Here is an 18,917-nt window from a genome sequence, read left to right on the forward strand (position 1 = left end):
CATTTAAAGCATTCGTTGCTGTTCTAAATCTCAGTGACTTTCAATACTCGCACGCAGGAGCGCCGCGTGGTGGCTAAGTGGAGATCCATGCTCACCTGCACTTCGAGGGCATGGTAGGCCACGATGAGCCCCATCAACATGATGGTGGACACGGTGATGAGCGTCTTCACCGCCATCGAGTACACCGAGTTCTGGAACAAAGAGAAAAAGAAAAAGAAGGCCAGAATGAGCGAAAGCACATGTCGTCCGTATTATCTTCTATGTCTCTTTTTTTTTTCGTAATTTAGACACCAATACGTGCAACCATCCACAGCTCTCAATTGCTCGGGTGAACTCAAAGATGTTGCATCTATCTTGCCGGAAGTCGCAGGAATACTACCCAAATATTCTGAAGCAATTTCAGGAAAAGACCAAGGCAAACCTCGGTACAAATATTATAGCGTTTAATAAAACATCCTTTATTGTAGCAGAAATAAATGCATCACAGGCTCGTCAAAAAAAGGTAAACACTTAAGTTATGCGACAGGTTTTCAAAACAATTGGATATGCTGGTAGATAAACGGGATGTAGATCAATATCGTAAACTCATTATTCGTGATTTCAACATTCCTGATATAAACGGGAATTTGCAACATATCGCTCTGTCAACTGGTACTGCCTCGCCTAAGGCGAATGCTCATTTTTCATTTGTTTTCAATTACCCAATTGAATAGTTTCCAAAACACAACAGGACATGTGCTGTATCTGACCTTGGTCAATTTTTTTTCTTGACAACATTTAATTTGTTTCCAGTCCACTGGTAATACCGGCTATTCGGCACGCTCCATTCTCCATTTCCTTCATGGTTTCCATAAGGAAAAAAAGAAAAAGTGAATCGCTTGCTTTCTCGAGAGGCGATTACTTTGGCCTTTATTATTATTTAAATAATGTTGATTGGACATGAATATATAGCATGACCGATGTAAACTGTGCCGTTGAAGCGTTTGCAAACCACATCGTAGCTACACTTGAACGTTTCGTTCCCAAAGAAAGCGCCCAGATACAAGTCGTCATTCGCACTGGAACTCTAGAAAACTTAGATCAGTTAAAAAGTTAAAACGAAAAAAAAAACAAAAAAAAAAAACCTGAATTATAATGGAAAATATAAGATTGCACCCAAAAGCACCAGCGCTCATGACGACTGGCACTTCAGGGAACCAGTCGTTATTCGCTTCTTGGTACCTGAAATTTTTGTAATCGCCGTGCACTAGCCAAAATTGCTGAAACGCGATAAAATGTTACACTGTGAGTCAGTAGAGAACAGTTTAAACCGTGACCCAATGCGTTTCTGGTTATATGCTAAGGACCGTAGAACTAGTACTTCGTCAAGTATAAACTTAGCTGACTCGTCTGACATTATGCTGAGTGAGCCTGAAGAAGTATCAAATGCATTCGCGAGTTATTTTTCCTCGGTTAATTTCTGTCCGCCGTACCGGGCATGCTAGTCGACAGTGACAATGCTAGTGGTCACTTGTCAATTTTATTTTTTGAACTTATGACATTGAACTTGCCATCAGGAAACCCAAGCCAAAGTTATAAGTCGCCTTTTACGGTATCCCAAACTTCATTGTTAATGGATACTCTTCTGCTTTTGCACCCGTCGTGACGTATATTTTAACTTGTCGTTGCAGAGCCTCACATTTCCTTCCCATTAGAAGAACTCTATCACTGTGCCAGTACATAAGAACGGCAGAACGGACGATGTCTAGAGTTACAGACCCATGTCGTTACTATGTCCGTTTGCAAAGGTCTATGAAAGGGTTTTATTCGATCACATTTCAAACTTTTTAAGCATCAAATTAGCCCTTCACAACATGCTTGGTGCGTGGAAGGTCTGTGGAGACAAATTTAGTGTTGTTTTTAAATTTTGCTTCGCGTACTGTGTGCCAGGGTAGACAGGTAAGCGCTGTATATTTTAACATTACTAAGGCTTTTGACTTGGTTGATAATTCGCTCCCTATACATATTCTAGGATCCTACGGAATGAGTAGATCACTTTGTTCATTGTTTCTTGATTACCTGTCCCATAGACACAATTTTGTACGCGTTTTTGGACATCTCACCCAGCCATACATTTTTCTTTCGGGTGTGCCGCAGGGGTTCATACTTGATCCGATATTTTTCAGCGTTCTTATTATTGACCTTACCTGAAGTGTTCATAATTCAATGATCTTGCCATAGGAAGATGATATCAAACGGTTTAGGCAAATCTTATCCTTGAATGACCGGAACGAGCTTATGGAAGATGTTAAATCAGCGTGTGATTAGTGTCGTCAGAAGATGTTGATTATCAATCATTCTAAAACTGTTTTTATGTCTCTGTCTAGAAAGGTAGGAAAAATCAATTGTTCCTACCGGATCGGCAATGTTCCGTTGCGAAGAGTCGAGTACACACGTGATATTGGTGTAGATTAGACTCTTCCTTATTTTTTGCTGTGTACGTGAATAACCTTATAAATGACTCTTTTCGTAAGCTGGGTGTCAAATCTAAAACTACGCGTGAGTTCTCCACGTCAACATGTAGTTTGCGATTATACCTCTCGTTCATCCGGCCCAAGCTGGAGTTTTCCTCTGTTGTGTTGAATTGTATTCGTTTTACGAGCCAAGAGAAGATAAACAAATTTCAGAAGCGTTTTTTAAATTTTTTACGGTCGTTATATTGGTCGTATTGTCTACTATTCTTATGAGAGACTCTAGAGAGACTCTAGGCGCCGTGAGCAAGATTAAGTTTTCCTGTATAAATGTATTCATAGATTAATTGATTGTCCTGGTCTCACATCAGCTATTAATATTTATGTTCGGAGACGATTTTTGCGGATTCCCCTCTGATTTTTCATGTTAATCAAATCATCCCAACCAGTCCCATGACCTGTATGCAACCCTTGTATAATACCCTAGGTGCAGCAGATATTGGTGCGCCTAACACAACTTTTGTGGCGTTTGTGACTAACCTGTGATCAATCTGTTGTGCATCATTATCAAGGCGTCAAGTTGTTCACGAGCATAGAAAATAAACAAACAAATGAATGAATGAACGAAAAACTTGGACAGCTGAGGTGTGACGCCGGAGCCGCTAAGGTGTCATTTCGGAGCAGATGAACTGAATGAACGGCAAAGGTGCGAGCGTACAACATGGTCAGCATATCCGTTTCTTAAACCAAGTAACAGATCGGGCAAAAAATTGCATCGTTGTGGAACCAATGAAGGTGTAATAAGTAAAGCGCATTTCGTGAACCCGTTGAACAATTTTATTGGACTACCTTGGGGTAATTTGCTGGACTATTTTATTGGACTACCTTGTGGTAATTGCAGAACACTTGGGAAATCGCGCGCCCAAGTTTGAAATCCAGGGAATGACGAAATTGCATGTGTATGCCTGAACCGTTCCTTGTCGTTGGTGTGCCTGCCTGAACGTATGATGCAATGTTATAGAACAAGGAACTAACACCCCTTTGTGGTCACTAAAGAACGCTTCCGAAATTACTCTCACATGTTTCAAACGTGTAGCTCCACTTAATTTCACGCCCGTGGTTTCACCGGCTTAACATGCCACCTAGCTTGATTCGTTTTATCGCCCGAGAACCTTTCTGGCATAATTAAGGAAAGCGCTTTTGTTTTTATTATTTCCATTATCAGCAGTCTCAGCAGTCTTGCGACATTATGATGCCCCCACGTGCCATCATAATGTCACGTGACGACGTATTGTGTCATTACGTCACAGTGTCACGTGACGCCATGACATCACGTGACTCACGGTGTCACCTGACGTCACTAAGCCGCGTGACGTCGCCGTGCAACGTTACTTGACATGGCAATGTCTCGTCATGATGTCAGCTGACACTAGGAAAACAGGTCGTGTCAAGCGGCGTGACGTCAGCGGCGTGCCGTCAATGTGAAATCTTTTGGCGGAGTGCCGCAAATGGCCCGCGTGTATAGACCTTTTCACCCTCCGCCGCATGGGCGCTGCCATCTTGGAATCACGTGATGCGGCCGCCATTAGGCTGCTTCAACTTGTTGCTCCGCTCTCTCGTCCGCGCCTTGGCGGATGCGTTGAATTCGTATTTTTCGTCGCGTTTCACCGCGTCTCTTGCCTTACTCCGTAAAGTGTTATCCGATACTTATACTTACCATGCAATTGCATTACATCATTATGCGCGCAACTTCTCTAGTTGATGTTGTAACACGTTTTGAATATATTTTACCGTCGGCGTGCGGGATACGTGTGAAAAGGTTTTATAGGAACAGGAATCAGCGTTAGCACTTGCGCACATTGAATACATACATGACTTGAAGAGAGCCTCGAGGGTTCAAATACCAATAACTTATGAGAACTGAGGTTTGGTTACTAATAAGGGCGGAACATTTGCAATAGGAAGCCCAATGTTATTATATATATGAGTGTGCATTGGTGTCAAGAAAAAAAACAACAAAAACACTCAGCGTAATTAGCCACGTGTCTTTCCTGAAAACATGGTGTTTTGTAGTTCCAACAGATCGTAAACAGTTTCTTTTGATTACACTAGGGAACTAGTGGACAATGCGTGGGAACAAACATTTAGTTTGAATTATTTTTTATGCTAGAAATAATGGTACCTTAACATTAGGCAACTTGTTTGTTCGCAATATCACACCTATATCTGTTTTACGTTCTTAATCGCGTGTGTGATATAAGCATTCGCTTTATCGGTTTATTTAGGAATTCCACGGAATTGTATATCGTTTCAGTTAATTTATTTCAACACATATATTTGAACTCCCCGCGTAAGAAACTGTCACAGACAGCTTGATAGTGCCTATGATTCATAAAATCTGACGCCGAAAAGAATCCTTCTGCATGAAAATCACCCGAGTGCAGCCGGTTGTCGACTTCGAATAGGGAGTTACTTTCAGTATAGATGGCGACGTCAAAATGTGCAAAGCGCATCGTTTCAAATAAGTGAACAGCTTTCTACAAAGGTCCACTGGGTGGCGCGTGGCGTTCGACTTCAGCCAAACTTATCGTAAATCATTTCTTTTGCGCTCTTCAATTTCATTCGGCAAATTTTACGGAAGATGAATATCAGACATTATTTGAAGTATGGCATTCACGTATCTCACCATTCTCATACCTCGAGAGCGTCGTAAGCAAATGCCCATATAACAAAAAGTTTATTTCATAAGGCCAATATTTTGAAATGCTGTAAATGAGTACTTTAGTTAAAGAAATTTTCTAGTCAGCCTAGGCTGGTCTATCAAAATATTCTCGAGCGCTTAATTTCTTTAAAGAAATCAGGCCGAGACAATATATCTTTTTGATATCATCTACGTGATTATATTAAACTTTTCTAGTCATTATAAAAGACGTTTCCAGTCTCAAAGTTAGAAAAGGTTGGTGTACGGAAACCAAACATCGAACAGTAAACTTATCAGTTCATCTGTTCTTGGTGATTCAGCAGATTGTTAATCATGTTGTCGACCTGATTTTTTACTAAGCACACATGCAATATAGTCTGTTGCAATATAAGATTATCAGTTCAATATCTGACTTGAGCGCGAGCTATCTACTTCCGTACCGCTCGGTGCACGCACAGCCAAAGCACGGCGGCTGGCAACCAGCGCACGCTGCAGGCGGAGCTTGTCCTGCTCTTTACTTTTTTTTTTCTTTTTGAAATTAGTGTCCGCGGGTACGGCCGTGGACAATGGTACTCCTCCCTGTGCATCAGCGCAGTTGTTTCACCGGCGAACCTGGCCGAAATTAATGATGGACGGAATTAGACGCATATAGTGTTAGTAAAAAAAGATCGCAATTTAAGCTTGAGACCACATGGCTTGCCAAGTAGCTCAATAGTATTGTTTCATTCGCTGTGTGCTACAAGAAAAAAATTCATATCGCAAAATTATTCGAAAGTGGCATGAAACAGCATCACAATCGCGTGTACGGTGAAACCGAAACCGACCAAAATGAAGCAACCTAATGGCGCCGAGTGTGCCAGCGCCCTCTACCCGCCGGTCAGGCAACTACTGAAATGAAAAGGTCTATACGGAGCGCGGTGGACGGCGCCAAACCCGCGGAGTGTCTCACTAACTGATATCGTAGTAAAAAGTAACGTTGTAGGCTCTGGAAGGAACTACGTTAGAAAGTAAGCAAACCTTAGTCACTGGCAGAATGAGGACGGCATGGCGTATCTTTCGAACGCCCGACCTCCAGCACGCGCTTCGTGCCTTCGTCTGTGTTTTGTAAGCGCGAGAGGTGCACGATATGTCGAAGTGTTGCCGGAAGAAGAAAGCTCGAGGTGGAGGCGCAGGCTACGATGCCTTCAACCGTAGCCTCCTCTTTACTCGCAAAGCCTGGCAGTTCGACGACGGAGCCATAGAGTGCCCGGTCGCAGATTTGGAGCGCGAGGATCTGGTAGCACAGAGCATCAAAGAGCCGTTTCTCAAAGAACCTGGGCGTCAGCCCACAACTTTTGCAGCGGCGAGGACCCGAAAACACACCTGTTCGCTTGGGAGAAGTGTGTTTCGGCGTCTCGCCGTAGCGGGGCGCCAGTTATGTGGCTCTCCTCTCATCCGTTGTCTTCCGCTCCACCTTTCTCATTTCGGCGGCCGCTTCTCGTGGCGATTTGAACTGAACTGGAGCCGAAGCTCCTCCTCGCCATCCTCATCGTGCCAGTTACCATACGATTTACTTATAAATTTCTCTGCACTTTGCTCGAACGACTCTTATGCTGTACGGAGTAAATAGGCTAAGGAACAAGAATCAAGAGTAAATTTGTTTATAAAAAAAGAAGCATCTAGATATACTTTCTGTAGCTTTCGCTCAGGCAAAAATACGGGCGCCTTGCAGTTTCGAAAAGATGGGTTCAACACACCGAAACCAGGCACCTAGAACAGTCTAGTATAATTTATACTGGGTTTAGCAAACATTCAAAATATTTGTTAAGACGTACTTCAATGCCCAAGCGGTGTCTATCCCTCTCCCCCCCCCCCCCCCCCCCCCAATATTTTTTTTGTAACGCAATTTGACACGAGTAAGCAGGAGACAAGAAAGCACGTTGGAATGACGCAGGGGAAGAAAATTACAACGATATTGCCAAAAACATAATTCTAACGTCTCTGTCGATAAACTCACCGGCACAGGGTGAAAATCTCGAAACATAAAAAAGAGTGCTAAAAAAACACAAGAAGCCTTCTTTACTTTCACACAATCAGTGGCACCCACAACGCTGGGACATTGCGTGTATTAACGCGATAGCGTTTAGGAGCTCCTGTCAGAGAAAATCCAGAGTCGGCGTCGGTGGTACCATTAAATCCCGTAAAGCAACATGCGGAGCCACGTGCGACGTCACACGTGGCTGTGACGTCACGACCCTATCGACCCGCTAAATTTGGTGGGAAAAGTTTCCGCTAAATTTGGAGGAAAATGTTTCCGCTAAATTTAGCGAAACATTTTCCCGACAAATTTGGGGGAAAGCTTTCCCTCCAAATTTAGCAGAAAAATTTTCCTACAAATTTAGCAGAAAAACTTCCCACCAAGTTTATCGGAAAATGTTTTCCTCAAATTTAACGGAGAAATTTCCCGCCAAATTTAGTAGAAAATTGTCCCGCTAAATTTAGCGGAAGATTTTACCGCCCGATTTAGCGAAAACAATTCTTTTTAAAATTAGCAAAACATTATTTCGCTAATTTTAGCGTAAATTTTCGCGCAAAATTTAGCGCACACATTTCCGCTACATTTAGCGGGTCGATAGGGTGATGACGTTACAGCCACGTGTGACATCACGCGTCACGTAACATGACGTCACACGTGACGTCGAGTGATGCTACCAACTAGACCTCGCACACACGTTTGCACGGCTTGGGAACGTAGCGCGGGTTTCCTATGAGAAGGCTTTGCGAACGGGACCCGATTACGCTATCGCGTTCCGCTATTAAAGGCGAATCTTATGCCTCCTCCACGTTTGTATCCGTACCACCTTGTCATCACTCTACTCTCCTTTCACTCTTCCCTTTTCCACGTCGTCTATCGGTGCTATCTATCTTTATTTTTTGCTCTCAACATTTCACAATGCACCGAGAAAATCGAGGGTATCGCTACCACGGCGCCAACATTTCCAATTTTATAGTTGAATTCATTTCGAATGGCGAGTCCTCTTTCCTTAAAACTAACGTAAAAACAAGAAATCACAAACACACAAGAGAAAAAAAAAACTACATACCACTGAAACATATCTATTATTCTTTATTTCCTTTCTCCCTTTTTTTTTTTCACGGGTTCTTAAAAATGTTTGTAGCTCACGCCCCAAAAATAGAACACGCGGGGGACGCGGGCGACTTTGAAGCGGAGCAAAAAGCGAAAGGAGGATGCCGCTTAATAGAAACACCCTTGGCTTGATTTCGACGCACCGTGCGTAACCCTGGAATCTCGCCATCGTCTGCAAACACCGAGAGCGCTCGAAAAGAGAAGAATTGAAAGAGAGGAATCCTCCTCTCCCAACAAGCCAGCCACAAGAAAGACAAGACTGAAGAAAACAGAAAAGAAGGGGGCACCCAAGACAAAATTAACTTTAGTGACAAAACCTACGTGTAAAACAAATACTCCTGCCCCCTCTTCTTGACCCCGCTAAATAAAGTGTGATTGTAGGTACTGCAAAAGAAACAGCAGGCAGCAACATCAGCACTGTTCGGGCTTCCGCAGTCGTACTCAGAAACCTCTAATGCCAATTAGGACCAAGCAAGAAAATGTGAAAGAGAAAAGTTCAAGGTCGCTTGCTCCTGCCGCGTTTTTGTTTGAGCTCCGAGTTTGCGGAAGAGGAAGGAGGAGAGGGTTCTGCAGAGCTGACGGGACTGCCAACTGCGCATCCTTGACTCGCTTTCACTCGTCTTGTGCTGAGTGGGGATGAGGTAAACGAAGTCAGTTTGCGGAGGTAAGGATCTAAGAAGGCTGATGGTATCCTCGCGAGAGATCACAAAACTCATTGTGTCTGGCGCTTGTTCTCTACAATACAAGATTAAGCCTTTTGTTGTTGTTGTTGTTTCCTTAAAAGCCCTCGTAAACCCCTACTACAGACGCGTGAGTTGGGCCTGCCAAACAAGGTTGTCGGCCTAACAGAAAGAGAACATTTGACACGTTAACTGTCGATTAGGCCCACTGGCAGCTCCACTAATTCCCCCAAGGACTTTGCCCCACTTCACGCGTTTACTGCAAACAAACAGGGCATGGATGGTCCTTCTCGTACCGGGTCCTTAATCCTAACTGACTACCGGAGTTAAGCTTGTAAGCGAGGGGGGAAATTAAATAAATTCGTCGATTATCTTGGGGCAATAGAAAACAAGAAAAAAAAACAACTCTTAAGCGGCATAACCTTAAAACGATCAAGTTATTGTTATATGAAAATGGTAAAGACTAAATTCAGATGGACATTTTCTCCATTGCTTAAAGCTCGAACGTACGATTAAGAGTGTTTTAAAGACAATATAAAGAAATATTAGCCTAGTCATTCGCTTGTCTAAGCTTCCAGATTAAACAACTCGAGTAGTTCATCGAATTTTTGAGGAATGTAAACGGATGCTTCGGGGTTTTCTCAATTTAAAAGTCGAGAAAAATGGTGAAACTTTGGGGTTGAGAATTTTATTATTATATTGACATTCTTTTAGGCACTCACACAAGTCTAGATATTTGAACAAATATATCTCAAGAAAAAGGGGATTAATACGGTTTTGATTATTTTTTCAAGTGAACATTTCATGGTGATGAACCATTTGCTATAAATTGTCAGCAATCGGCATGCTACAATGGAGCAGGTTGACATCTTCGTTAGTGGGAATGCCAAGTTTCTTGGCAATATTGATGAATTGAAAGCGTCTGGTCCCGATGAAATTTCGCCTAGAGTGTTGAGACAATGTTTTGGCGAAGTGGTTAAGTACCTCTACGTAATATACACTAAGTCGCTTCAGGAGGCAAAACTGCTTGATTATTGAACGTTTGCTGATGTGGTGCCTGTTTACAAAAGTGGATCGAAATCTATGCTAAAGTTTACCTCAAGAACCGTAGCAAAAAAAAAAAAGAAAAAAAGTCCGGCTCCTCTTAAAGGGGGAAATTACTAATTTCCCCCTTTAAAGGGAAAATGAAGACATATATATGTAGGTTTAGTTTAGATGAAGTAAATGTTATGCAATCATAAATACAGGTTTCAAACTCCGAAATCTTTCGCTACTTCCTCCGACAACCACATCTTGTAGCAACGGCTTCACACGGCGCAGGAGCGATGCGCAAAACTAGTTTTTTTTTTCTTCATAAATAAAGATAATATATTTTTTTTCTATAGGCGAAAACAGGTATAGTGAGTCGAACTACCGGCCGATTTAACTTACCTCGATTTTTTGTAAAACACTTGAGCACGTCTTGTAATCAGCTTTAATAAAGCACATTAGTTTAACTGCTCTTCTGAACAATCATCAGCATGCATTTAGAAAAGGTTTCTCATGTACGACACAATTGATATCCAAAGAAATTGATAACCATGATAAAATTGACTGTATATTTTTTAATTTCAAAAAAAGCATTTGAGACTGTATTCCACTACATACTCCTACAAAAGCCTTGAGGGTTTAATTATTTACATTGAGGTCACTAACTGGATTAGGGACTACTAAGTTCAATACAAGAGCAAGTTGTGGTAAAGAAAACACACTCGGGCCTTGTCTCTGTTACATCTGGCGCGCCACAAGGGTTTGTGCTGGGGTCACTTTTTTATTGCTTTTATTTTAATTGGTGTTTAATCTAGAGTACGTCTGTTTGCGGACAATTGTGTATGATGCTGGACAATGTTTGGCGAAACAAACACCGCACAGCTTGTGAGTGACCTGAGATGCATTGAAATATGATGTACGAGTAATATGATGTCCCTGAATGTTAGTGAGCGCATTCACGTAAGCTTTACTAGAAACCTTAAACAAATTACATTTTAAGTACTCCCTCTAAGGTGAACCAATCATAACAAAATCTACAAACAAATATCCATAGGTGTCATATTTTCTGAAGATGGTTTATGGTCAACGCGAGTATAAACCAAGAGTGTAATTGAAGAGGCGGGCAGGTTTCTTTTTTAATTTATTCTTATAACGTAACCTTAAACATATCAGCAGCGGGAAGCCACATATGAAGTATACGTTAAACCGATTGTAGAATAGGCGTCCACTCTGTAGGATCCGGTTTAGCGTGTTTATATAAATTCTCTTGAGCGCATTCAATCTGTTTCTGCCCGGTTTTGTCCTGGGTCGCTCCTTAAAGGGAAACACCAGTCAATATTTTTTTTAATTTGGGATTACGACTGTTTTGCAGTTAAGACAGTGTGCCTGAACTACAAGGTGTATTTATTTTTTCTTGATATTGTGTGTAGTTTTTTTAAATATCACGGCTCAAATTTGGTGTCTGGCATTACGGCAAAACCGAAACTATTTGCTAAAGGGATGGCAACAATGATCCTCAGCCAAACGGCCGCGACGTGACGTCACAAGGGTGCTGCGCCAGTGTCCCTTGACTAAAAGCTAACCCGATTTCCGCCCTCTAAAGAGCAGCTGGTCACATCCTTAAATCGGTTTTAGAGGAGAACGCGGATTCAGTTTGACGTAATATTTCGGCTGTGATCATATTTCGTGCCACTAAACCGATACCAGTTCTTTCTTTTTGGTTTCGTTCTCGATCGGAGTTGCCCTTCAATCACAAACAAAAATGAAGCAAGAGTTGGTCTGGGTATCTTCGGAGGAGCGCCGTAGAGGTCTCCGACTCAAAGTTTTTTTTAATTTTATTTATCGTAATGAGAGAGAAATTTCTGCTTAATCATACTTACAACCGCGAAATTATATCTCCCCGCTAACAGATCACTTTTGTAAAGCTCGACCGTATTCCCATTGGACAAATATTTTCGAACACCGGTTTTTATACGCACTAGATTCGAGCGGAATTCTTTATAAACTAATGTGGCCTGCCGCAAGAATTTTCATTTGTTTTATAATGCACTGTGCACGCAACGATAATGATCAAAAGGCAATACGTTTTCTTCTTCTTTTTTTTTTGAAAAAAGAATAAAAAACTATTTCATTAATACCGTTGAGGTTTCTGGAACCTAAAAATGTGCCATAGTTAATTCACTGAGCGCCTGAACCTTAATAATGATGTATAATGTTGTACACGGCTGTCTGTAAACATTAGTACTTTTTGGGCCACAGGAGCGAAAAAATAGAAACTATATTTGGCACATTATGCTGTAGATTAAACATGTGTAAATCAATAAATTTAGTGGCATTACAAAAAACTACCTTATGATCTATAAACGACAAAATTGGGGCTTAGCTAATGATTTAAGTATAATGATGTATATACATCATTGGCGTGTCATCTTCCTGTTCCTAGCGAGATATATAAATAAAAAAAGATCAAATAACCTTCTGAGTTTCCGTTATTATGTTAAGTAGAACCACGACCTCAGCATGCCGATGTGCGTTTTTAAAGTTGTAGTTACGTCAGAACCTGATTATTCCGAATAGCTCACACTGTCTGTCTGCTGATCATTTGTATAGTAGTGCCAGTGTAAAATTTTTCGAACACAAAATATACTTTTTATATATTTCTGATTGTCACCTTACTACAGGCTGAATCAATGGTGCGGACAGGTCAGAAACTAGTTAGATAATAGAAGCCAGTTTATATTACAAAACTCGAATAAAGTTTGCAGTAAATTAAACAATTAAAGTATTTTCTATACTGCCGTAAAATACTCCAATCAGTTCATGTGCATCTTTTAACGACGCTCACTAAAATTCCCATATAAGTAATCTCTTAAGCAAATACTTTATCCGTTTCGGTCACCGAAATGAAAAAGCCTAATCAAGCAGGAAAGTTAATTTAAAAAAGTAAAGATTTCAAGAAAACCAGAAGAAAATGGTGCGTGTATTGATTGAAAAAATATATTTTTAGCGGCACATTAGAGAGCTTAACTCTAATTAAATTGAGTTTACGGCAAAACGGACAATGACAAATTTAGTTATTGTAGAACGGACCCTATTTTTAAAAAAATGGGAAACGACGCGGTAACCTTTCTTCAACGAGCTTTTAAACGTTTTCTGTGCAAATAAGTGCGCCTTAAGGGATCGCAGCATCAAATGTAAATTCGCAAAACGATGCGAAAATCAATGAGGCAACGGCCATCAGCTAAGCGAGGTCCATTAATAACACGGTCCTTTTGTGATGTCAAACTGCTTTCTCACTGGGAAGAAGCATGGTCTCCCGAACCAGGAAATGCATAAGAATTAAAAAAATAACAAAAGCAAACGAATTGTCGAAGCCTTGCCGTGATAAATTATGCACGTTTTTTTCAACTCGGTTATTCTTGTAGTCTGAATGCCCATCAAATATAATTTTGCACGTCGCCAATTTTAAAATTAGGTATACAAAATATAAAGGTATATCTCTACGCAGAGCCCGTAGCAGACGTAATTTTCAGCAGCCAATCAATCAGCTGTAGGGAGAGATTCCTGCTTTATTAGAGGCCGAAATAAATTTATTTTTTCGTAGATGTTCTCCCCCCCCCCCCCCCCCCCCCCCCTTTGGGGACTTCTCTCAACATTAATAACTCCTAGAAAGATAACATAAACAAAAAATGATACTTGCTTCTAGAACTCACGCAATTACTTTAGAAAATAACAAAACAAAAAAAGAGTGCAATATAAGCCATACGTTCGAAAGGATATGCCATTTCGATAAACTTTGTTCAATTTGTACTTTTTTCTTAATGTGCGAAAACAAAACTGTGTAACGACTAGATAGTCAACACTGTTTTGAACAGTCAGCGATGTCGTTAACTGAATACAGCAAGACTAGCAAAGCACGAGAAAGAACAATTGAACTGGGAGCAGAGAAGTTTATGTAACCTCAAGTTAGGGACCTGGGCCACGTATGTACATCGATGTGTTGACGATACCCTTTAAAACTAACCATCTCCAACCTAAAATAATTTTTGTAACACCACCTTTTCTTAGTTTAACTAATAAATACATTAATAATGGTGAAGACATTCACTTAGCAGTGACCTCGCCTCAAGGTTTCTAGAAGTTGAAATAAGGAATATATACTGATCAAATGTATAGGATACCTTTATCTAAACCCTTAAAGAGTGCTTATTTGTCGGTGTTTTGAATTATTATTCCCCGAGTAGCATGCCCAGACACGCTCGGAAGCAGTCTGATAATAAAAAAAAAGTGTACACTTTTTCAAAAGTTAATTCGCAAAAAAGGGACCAAACTTGTCAGCAATGAACAAAAGCGTTCTTTAGGTATTACGCGCAAAAAAAAAAAATCGCGTTTCACGTAATCGGAGTATAGGCTATTGACTTCTCTCTATCATGAAAACGGCATTACAGAAACTAAATTTCCACAGTAATAATTAAGGTCTGTCTAAAACAGAAATAAGAGCTGTAAAAAACCCGAGACAAGAGAAAAGGAAGGGACAAACACAACGAAGTCTCAAATGTGAGGCTTCGTTGTGTTTGTTCCTTCCTTTTCCTTGTCTCGATTTTTTTTTTTTCAAGTATGAATTCTCTAAACACCTCGTCGTCAAACTAACTGCCTCATTCACATGACTGCTTTTTTTTGTAAATATTCTTGGCAGCCACAAATTTCTGAAATGTTTTAAACAGTTCCCATTCATACGCACACACCTTCACGTTAACACCGAAGCTAACGCTCCCCCCCCCCCCCCCTTTTCCGAAAACAAAAGTAAAAGAACCATCAATGGCAAGAAACAAGGGGTATACAACAAAAATAGGATTGCACCCCTCTTTTACGTGCACTAAACAGGCCGTCAGAACAAAGTCCTTTAAATTATCGGCTAATCGGGCTGCGATCTCAGCCCTGCGGGAGGTCATTGCCGCGCGCTCGCTAGTCAATATGTTGGAAAGTTCGTTCTGAAGGCCTCTTAAGTTCCCAGAAAACAGGGGTATAAAACCCCCAAAAGAAACCCAGGACTTTATGTTGATGCGCACTCCCTGTGCAAGTACACTTCCGGTCACCATGCGCTCAAACACACAATCTTCTCGCTTGCTTCGTCTACAGTTCCCACAACTTTTATCGTTTCTCAAACTGTGAGAGAGCTACAAAACCTGACAGGAAAGCTGAAGGAGCATGGAGGTCTGTTTCAGCTCATATTTTCTGCGGTAGGGTGCTTTTTCAGGATACCACTTCCGATGTCGAGCGATGCAGGCAAGAAAGGGTTCGCAAGGCGCGCCCAAAAGAACTGTGTCGATTTCGCAAGCCAGCGAGGAGCAGCGGGTGGACGACGTCGCGACCACGCGTCCTCCGACCTCGCAAAAAAAAAAAAAAAGAGCAGTCAGACGCTTCCCAGCGTCGCCCCATCCAGAAACCCCGGCTCCCGTGGCTAAAAGAAGCACCGAGCCTCATCATTTGGGAACTTGAATTAAGCTGCCGCGCGTGGGGGAAGAGAGGCAGGAAGACTGCGTCGCCCATCCGCGCGGGCGTCGGTCACACGACGCGGACCAAGTTGCCTCTTCGGCTTTCGAGATCGCATCCTCTCCCTCTGTATTTTAAGAAGTGAGTCCTCGCTTCTTCAGTCGACGTCTTCCGGACAGCATCGTCTCGCTGGAGTGGCTATACTCGTTCAAGCGCGGGTTGCTGAACTGCTTCCTAAACATTGGGAGCGTCGCCTTGCTCGGAGGGGGCTTGTGCGCCGAAGTTGAGATACGTTCGAACGAGTGTCGCGTTATTTCGAAATTCGAGAGTTTCTCGATTCGACGAAAAGTTTACTCATGTATTACGGTACACTAGGCAGTTTGGGTGCCGGGCAGGAAAGGAGGGACAACGGGTCAGCTGCCGAGAACGTGGCTTGTAACCTATAGGGAACGAAACCTCGCGCTTTCGAGATAGGCAAGATAATAGAAAGTTTTAGTAGATCGTTCCCATGACTCCGATAACGATACCCGATACTCCGCCACCGCCTCCCTCGCGCATGCATAGTATCGTTATCGGGGCTATCCGCGAGGTATCGGAACGATCTACTAAAACTCTCTAGTTACAATTTAGCGAGCCGTTTGCGCTAATGCGTGATGCACGCTAGAGACATCGAGCTAGCTGTTACGCATTATACCGTTTTCTTAATTGCCCGGCGGATAGAGTGTGCTCCATAATGATTGGGCTTCCGTGTTTTCTCTACACAGAAATAATCCCACAAAGGCAACCTCGAAGTCGGTTTTATCAATGTCCGAGGAAATACCCACACCTCCGATTGAAGCTAAACTTGAATGACAAAAGAAAAAGTTATCCGCGCTTTATGGGAAGAAATTTTTGTGTAGCGCGTTGGTTGACCCAGAACACAGCCAGGACTGCGCTGTCCCAAAGGCTGTTTCTTTCTTTCTTTTTCGTGAACACCCCTTTCTTATCTCGTTTCCTTCTCCTAACGCAGCCGGGAAGTGTTCGGCTCACGTTCACAGAGTCTTGTGCTGGTTACAGAAATTAAGTAACAAAATGTCGCAATACTGAGATTCGTTAATATAACCTAACCTAAGTGTTGGATAGCCGGGGTTTGAAGACGACGAAGCGAATAGAGAGCGGGAGCTCTGCATCTCGTGCTGGACTTCGAGCTTACTCAAGGCGCACCACTTCATCTCATTCTATGTACATAGCTGAGTAAACCCACCTACTACAAAACAATAAGCTGACCTAATCTAACCTAAATGACGTAACTTAACCAAACTTAACCTAACCTGACCTGACCTAACATGCACCACTTTTTTGTTAAGTTAGATTTTCAGTTTCTGGCAGCGATAAGTCGCAGTTTGTAACTTAGACAGTCATGAAACTTTTCCTCAGCGATTAAAAAACAATATTTTAGGGGTGTACAAATACCGGTTGGAATCGAATAGCAACGCGTATTTCATAGCCTTCACAGTGGAAGAGAAAGCAACGAGAACCGGTTTTCTTAACAGTGTTAACGCTGAGTCTTTAGAGACGTCGGGAGCAGTGAGCCCCCAGCATTTAATTATCTTTCTACAGTCAATGAGAATCCGGCATTGGTAACAAAAACGCAAGAAAAAAAAATCAATTATGATACAATGAGCGTGAAGGTAGAAGGGCCCGCCCTGTGTTTCTTAAACCTCCAGGGACTAGTATAGCAGGCACAATGTATTCTCGACGTATACACGTTTATATGAAGGATTCCACCTTTAACAGCTGCTAGTTGTCAACACCAATTTTTACGCTAGGAATTCAATTAAATTCTCTACGTAACTTAAGGCTTCCTTATCGTCTGAAAGCTAACCTGTAGAAACATATGAAACAAAAAAATAATAGCCGACTGCCACCAACCGTTAAATCGGGGCAAGGGCCTCGGCGTTGTCTGCGAGAACCCAGATTTTCCTTCCTATTTGTTTCGGAGCTTCTTGTTTTACGACATTAATAATAAACAGCGTTAAAACAAGAGAATCGACTCTTCACACCCACTGCCGGCGAACGAAGCGTTTACGCTGGCCCAAAAATAAATACATCGATTTTCTTTTTTCTTCGTACAATCAAAACCAAACTAGATAAAAGCAATACGCGGATACTGTGAGTTGTCGTCTCACGAACGGCTGGTTCATCGCAAGCGCCATGTGCCTTGCTTCAAAATATGCGTGCTAGAAATAACAAACATAACAAACAGTATCACAACCAAAACAAAGAAAAGTGTATGGCAGTTGATCCCCGTAACAACATCAAGGGAGGCTTCGAGGTTTTTTTCTTCTCTGAAACGCTGCGACATGAAACCTCCATTAAGTTGCCAGCCTGCGTTTCCAAGTGTGTCGCACTCTCCCCGGAACCGTCAAGTTTGGTTCAGAAGAGCGAAAAAAAGGCATTCACTTAACAAAATACAACATAGCCAACAACGAAATCAGCCAAGGCAAAGACTTTCTCTTTCTCGGTCATTCTAGATTAAGAAGAAAATGCATGCGTCCAAAATCCCAGCTATCGAATTTCGATTGCACCCGAATCGCTCGCATGTAGAGTTGGCCTAAAAAAGCTTTCGATCTCTTCTACCCGGTTATTATGCTGCCACTGCTCAAGGTCGCAGCGGGAATGGGCCCTTACGAGTTGTTTGCTTTTCCCCAGCCGGAAGTGGATTCGAACAGAGTATTGGGGAGCATTGAAATCTTCTAGACACGCACACAAACAAAAAGCTTCATACAAAAAAGCCACTTTTTTGTATGACTTTCTCCCAAGACTTAGACTTGCTTTTTCATTCTACAGCTTTCAGATTTTTTTTAGAAACTAATGTCGGCAGTAAGTGTTTTGACCAATTATTTTGTTATTATCGTTTTTATTTCGCTCTTATTGAATTGGCGGTGCAAAGCTTTTAGCCACGGTTATTTCGGACATGGTAAATTGAATTCCACCCCACCCATAGCAACTCTGGGTCCATCTTCCATCTTCGGTATTCAACCGAAGTAGTGTGCAAAGCGCGGGAGGTTAGTTTTCACTCCTCCAAATGTACACATACGCATAGCTATAAACGTTTTGGCCTTCCCGACCAAGTTTACTCATTTAGAAACGGGTAATGGGAAATACCTATATACAGAAAGAAAAAAGAAATTAAATTAAAGCAAAACTCGCGAGGGAGGGTGCGTTTTGCATTACGGTGCCTAGACTGCCCCTCCGAGTGGTGCGTTTAGCGTGGTATCCCCGTCCACGTCAAAAGTGCCCCCCTCCCCCCCGAGGTAGCAAGATAATGTCGTCAAAACAGCCGGAGTGTCATGCTGTCCAATGTTGCCATCCTGGCAGTTGGTCAAAGGAGTCCCAGCAAGAAAATACGAGGACACGCAGGCGTCGCTCTCCTCGCGTTCTCCCAAATCCTGGCT

The 18,917-nt window shown here is 42.1% G+C and overlaps 1 protein-coding gene across 1 annotated transcript in view; it reads right to left on the reverse strand.

Moving 5' to 3' along the window:
• Positions 1 to 18,917, reverse strand: part of LOC120841094 (small conductance calcium-activated potassium channel protein) — a 197,931-nt gene that overhangs the window by 51,421 nt on the left and 127,593 nt on the right. The window contains exon 2 of the mRNA XM_042290452.1: positions 96 to 191. Within this exon, the coding sequence (XP_042146386.1) occupies positions 96 to 191 (96 nt within the window). The remainder of the gene's footprint in view (positions 1 to 95; positions 192 to 18,917) is intronic.

Source organism: Ixodes scapularis, unplaced genomic scaffold, assembly GCF_016920785.2.
Source record: "Ixodes scapularis isolate PalLabHiFi unplaced genomic scaffold, ASM1692078v2 PGA_scaffold1__304_contigs__length_218370807, whole genome shotgun sequence".
NCBI classification, from domain to species: Eukaryota; Metazoa; Arthropoda; class Arachnida; order Ixodida; family Ixodidae; genus Ixodes; species Ixodes scapularis.